The sequence below is a fragment of the Arachis ipaensis genome, chromosome B6 (assembly GCF_059453495.1).
Source record: "Arachis ipaensis isolate K30076 ecotype BB chromosome B6, ASM5945349v1, whole genome shotgun sequence".
NCBI lineage: Eukaryota > Viridiplantae > Streptophyta > Magnoliopsida > Fabales > Fabaceae > Arachis > Arachis ipaensis.
Window position 1 is genome coordinate 115,883,513 of NC_142441.1, and position 5,243 is coordinate 115,888,755.

The window sequence follows — 5,243 nt, forward strand, 5'->3', positions numbered from 1 at the left end:
AGTATGCTGCTGCATGGAGGTCACGCTTCAAATGCTTATCCCACCACATTTTTAAGATACTTGTATAAGGTGTGTATGCAGATTTTCTATTTCTAAACATTATCTTGATAGCAATTTTGGCTCTTTGCATGCCCTCATACACGATACCCAGAGAAGGTTTCTCATCAGCATCAACAAGCCTCAATAACTTAATAAGAGGACCAACAAGCATAACAGTAGTAATACAATCCTCCAAAAACTTACTATCCAAGATAATTGAGCTAACCATCTTCCCATTGACACTCTTGGATAATTTATGAAAAGTGAAATATTTGTCCACCACCAATGATTGCAAGTCTTCTTTATGATCATATATACTTTTCAAAGTAATGAAAATAGTAGCAAAACGTGTAACTCCTGGTCGAACAATTTCTTTCCAATCTTTTCTTTTTCTAAGCCATGACAAGAAAATCATTGATTGTAAACAAACACAGTCACTTTTGAAGCACGAGAGGCAAGATCAGCTATGTGAGGAATACTTGCTATGTCTTTCAAAATAAGATTTATGCAGTGAGCAGCACAAGGAGACCAAAAAATGTTTGGATACTTTTCATGAATAAGTTTTCTAGCAGATACATAATTTGCAGCATTATCAGTAACCACATGCACAATGTTACTAGACCCAACCCACTCAATAACCTCAGCAAACAATTTAAACAAGGTATCGACAGTTTTTATCATATTAGAAGCATCAACAGACTTAACGAATGACATACCAGCAGGACAATAAACTAGAAAATTAATTAACGTACGCTGCCTTTGATCGGTCCAGCTATCTACTATCAGTGTACAACCAGTGCTTTTCCACGAGCTCCTATAACCTTCAACAAGCAACTGACACTCCTTCTTAAGATCGGCCAGCAAATGAACTTTCATTTCATCATATGACAGTCCCTTGAAACCAGGTCCAATTGTAGCAACGCCGTCCAAGGCAGGTTGAAAGTAAGGCGATTGAAATGCATTGAATGGAATCCGTGCATCAATGATCCATCTTGCAAGCCCCAACTTAACCTTGTGCACAACTTGTTTACTGGCCAAGACACTTTTCAAAGTTGGTTGAGAGCCTGGCATAGTCCTTCCCTTAAAATAACTTCTAATTGGAGTAGCAGCAATCGCTCTTCTCTTTCCTTTGTCTCCCATTGTTGCAGGAGCCGGAGGTTGTACAGGATTAGGCGTTTCACACTCTTCTTCCACTTGTGTTTCACTTTCCACATCATAACAATCAGCTATAAATTTTCTTTTTTCTGTCTTATTTTTTTGTTTTCCTCTAAAAGCCTTTTGAATTGAAGTTTAACATCTTCAGTTACTTTGTTACAAACTTTAATTTGTCCAAGAATTTTTGCAAGATGATATTTCATTCTATATATCCCCCCTCCATTGTAAGTATTCAAGCAGAAAATACATGTATATTGAGCCTTGTTATTTTTGTCATACTTCACTATAAAATATTGCCAAGCTAGATCAGATTTACCTCTAGATGAACCAGTTTGAGAATCTTGAACAGCATTATCTTGTGGCTGTGGGTTACTTTGTGATTGTTTCATCTGTAATAATCAGAAAATCAAAGACCAGAAAATAACTTCAGAAAACTATGAACAAATAAATAATTCAGCAACCAAAATCATGAAGCAGCAAACAAATTCATCATGAACAAATAACCTCAGAAAATCAAAAATCAAAATCATGAATCCAGCAAACAAACAAATCATGAACAGATAACAAATAAATCAAAATCGCAAACAAATAAATCATAAAATCAAGCACAGAAAATCAGAAGGCAGTGAGGAGGAATAACCGAGAATATTACTGGCGGCGAGTAACGGCGACAAAAGAGGAGGCGAGCTCGGCGACGACGAAAGAGGAGGCAAGCTCGGCGACGACCAACGAGGAGGAGGTGGTGGTTGCGGTGGTCAACGCCGTCGTTGCTGTGGCTGCGGGATGCGGTGGCGATGGCGGTGGCTGCTCGATTGGTGGTGGTGGCAATGCGATTGCGAAGAGGAGAGAGCTAGTTGCTGTGGGTGCTGAACTGCTGATTCCTCTTCTGGCTTCGAGGTGATTTCTGATTACTGATTAGGGCTTCGTTAGGCGTTTAACCTTTCTTTTCTTTCTTTCTTTTTTTAAGAGACAAAACGACGCCGTTTAGCACTTTTACTTTCAAACAAAAAATTGCTAAAAAATCGGACGGTTCTCCCGGTTCACCGGTTAACCGCCGATTCACCCAGTTTTTTTACCGGTTTTTTGCCAGGCAGTTTCTGAGCTTACCCGGACGGCTAGGTGACCGGTTTCCGATTATTCTGGTTAAATCGACCGGTCCAGTTCGGTTTTTAGAACCATGATATCACCTTGTCCCTAGGAAAAAAAATCCTCTGTAGGGATCTTCTTATTCTTCCATCCCTTTGGTGTCTTCTTTCCAACTCTTTTCCCTTCTTCAAGTAATACTCCAGTGCCAGTGTCATGAGGGTCCTTCTTTCTTGTCTCATGTGAGAGTTGTGACCCTAATTCCTCCTTAATTTCCTTAGTCTGTAACGTCACCTTTACTTCTTCCTTCTCTTTTAGGTGTGACTTCAGATTCTCTGGGGATGGTTCAATGGGTGCTTCTTTCAGGTTTGTATCACTAAGATCATCCTTCATGCATTCCTTCTCTTGATCTAGATCATGTGAGGGTTTGAAGACATGGAAGGTGAATTGCTCATCATGTATCCTCAATATCAACTCGCCTTGCTCAACATCTATAAGTGCTCTGCCAGTTGCCAAAAAAGGTCTCCCCAGAATGATTAGATGGAGGTAGCTTTCTTCCATCTCAAGAACAACAAAATCTGTAGGAAGGAAGTACTTCCCAACCTTTACCATTATATTTTCCACTACTCCTAGTGCTTGTTTCTAGGTCTTGTCAGCCAATTGAAGGATCACATTTGTGGGTTTCAACTCATTAATTTGCAGCATCTTCATGAGAGATAAAGGCATTACATTTATGCTGCTCCCAGATCACAAAATCCTCTGTCAATCATTATATCTCCTATGGTACAGGGAATATGAAAACTTCCTGGATCCTTTTTCTTTGTAGGCATGTTCTTCTGGATGAGAGCACTACATTCCTTATTCAGCACTACTGTCTGTCCTCCCTTCAGGGTACTCTTCTTAGTCAGAAACTCTTTCATACATTTAATGTATGTGGGCATCTGTTGAAGGGCCTCAAGGAAGGGAATATTGACCTGAAGAGACTTAAATACATCCAGGAATCTAGTGTATGTTTTCTCCTTCTCACCATCCCTGAGTCTTTGAGGGAATGGTGCTTTTGGCACATAAGGTTGAAGGACTTCTTTCTCTTTTGATTCCTTTTTTTGTTCAGGGCTAGTCATTTGTTCTGCCTCTTCCATCTTCCCTTCTGGAACTCCTTGGGTATGCTCTGATGGCCTGCTAATTTCTTCCTCCATATCATCTTCACTTGCAAGGGTAGTTGCCTTGTATTCTTCCCATCTCACTTTTTTTGTTTTTCCTCTTGGATTCTTCTCAGTGTCACTTGGAAAGCTGTCAGTGGGCTTAGGGATTTGTTGAAACAAATATCCTACTTGGGATTCAAGATTCTTGATAGTCTCTCATCGACTTTTCATACTAGCCCTTACTTCCTCCTTGAATGTTCTGTTGTCTTGAACGTCTTTACAAAGATTTTCCAACAAGGCTTCAATCTTGGACAGCCTATCCTCTAATGGTGGTGGTGGGTTAGAATTTGGGGGTTGAGAGTGACTATTTTGGACTTGATATGGAGGCTGGGGATAGGTGTTTTATGAGGGTTGGTATGATCTCTGGTTGGGTTGTTGGTAGGTTGAGTTGTTGTGGTAGTTGGAGTTGTGAGGTCTTTGGTCTTGGCTCTAGTTATATTGGTTTTTCCACCCAAAGTTTGGGTAGTTCTTCCAACCAGGGTTGTAGGTTTTTGAGTATGGGTCATGGGGTTGTCTTGATGAATTTCCAATGTAGTTGGCTTGCTCCCAATCTTCCCCTTCCTCTGCATTGAGCTCTTCTTGTGTTGATGGTCAAGTGTGGATTGCTGTAGCTTGATTCTTCTCTATTTGCTTGGTTAGATAAGCTAGTTGCTTAGCAATCATCTTGTTTTGAGCCAGAATTGCATCCATGTTATTCAGCTCCATCACTCCTCTATTGTTTCTTCTTTCAGAGGCATAGAGATACTCAGTATTAGCCACTGTTTCAATGACATCAATAGCCTCTTCAATGGTCTTCTTCTTATTGAGAGAGCCTCCAGAAGAATGGTCTAGAGCATTTTTCGACTCATATGACAGTCCCTCATATAAAATATGTAGTTGCACCCACTCATTGAACATATCCGGGGGACACTTCCTTGTCAAGTCTTTATATCTTTCCCATGCTTCATAAAGCGTCTCCCCATCTTGTTGTCTGAATGTTTGAACCTCTGCTCTCAGCCTATTAAATCTTTGTGGGGGATAAAATCTTGCCAAGAACTTGTTTACCACATCTTTCCAAGTTGTGAGGCTCTCCTTAGAAAATGACTCTAGCCACTTAGATGCCTTGTCCCTGAGAGAGAATGGGAACAAGAGCAATCTATAGGTGTTAAGATGAACACCATTAGACTTCATAGTATCACATATTCTCAGGAAGGTGGTTAGATATTGGTTGGGGTCTTCTTGGACACTCCCTCCGAAAGAACAATTGTTTTGAACTAGGGTGATGAGTTGTGGCTTTAATTCAAAATTGTTGGCATGGATGGTTGGCTTTAGAATGCTGCTCCCACAATTCCCAGGGTTGGGGTTAATGTATGAGCCTAGCACTCTCCTCTCTTGTGGTGCATGATTACCAGCACCTTCTCCAGCATGGTTATGAACCTCTTCCTCCATAACAATGTCTAGATCTTCTTCCAACTCTTCTTCTCCAACTACTCCCTTGCCTCTTGCTTCCCTCCTTAATCTAAGGAAGGTTCTTTCGGGTACACTGTCAAAAGATGTTGAAGTCTCACCTCGTCTACCTGTCATGCACTCAGCAAACAAAGGCAAACAGCAAGTGGAAAACTCATAGTTAATAAAAAATGTGGTTAGAGTAATTAATCAAACAGTTAGTGGAGTTAGTGAATTAGTTGAGCTGAAAAGTAAAAGAACAAAGAAAAATAAATGAAAGTGCAAAAGGAAATTGTAAACAACAAAAGAAAAGAAAATTGCTCAATCTAGTTATCCTCC

General features: G+C 40.3%; 1 protein-coding gene and 1 pseudogene across 1 annotated transcript; both read right to left on the reverse strand.

Moving 5' to 3' along the window:
• Nucleotides 1-450: 450 nt before the first annotated feature.
• On the reverse strand, nucleotides 451-1,583 carry LOC148562410 (uncharacterized; annotated as a pseudogene).
• Nucleotides 1,584-4,070: 2,487 nt separating this feature from the next.
• LOC110263426 (uncharacterized) lies at nucleotides 4,071-5,042 on the reverse strand. The gene has a single exon (XM_088490104.1). It carries the CDS (start codon nucleotides 5,040-5,042, stop codon nucleotides 4,071-4,073), a length of 972 nt encoding a protein of 323 aa, XP_088346230.1.
• Between the last annotated feature and the right edge of the window lie 201 nt (nucleotides 5,043-5,243).

Excerpts from the sequence above, each read along its gene's own strand:
- LOC110263426 (XM_088490104.1), bottom strand. The coding sequence starts at position 5,042 with ATGACAGGTAGACGAGGTGAGACTTCAACATCTTTTGACAGTGTACCC.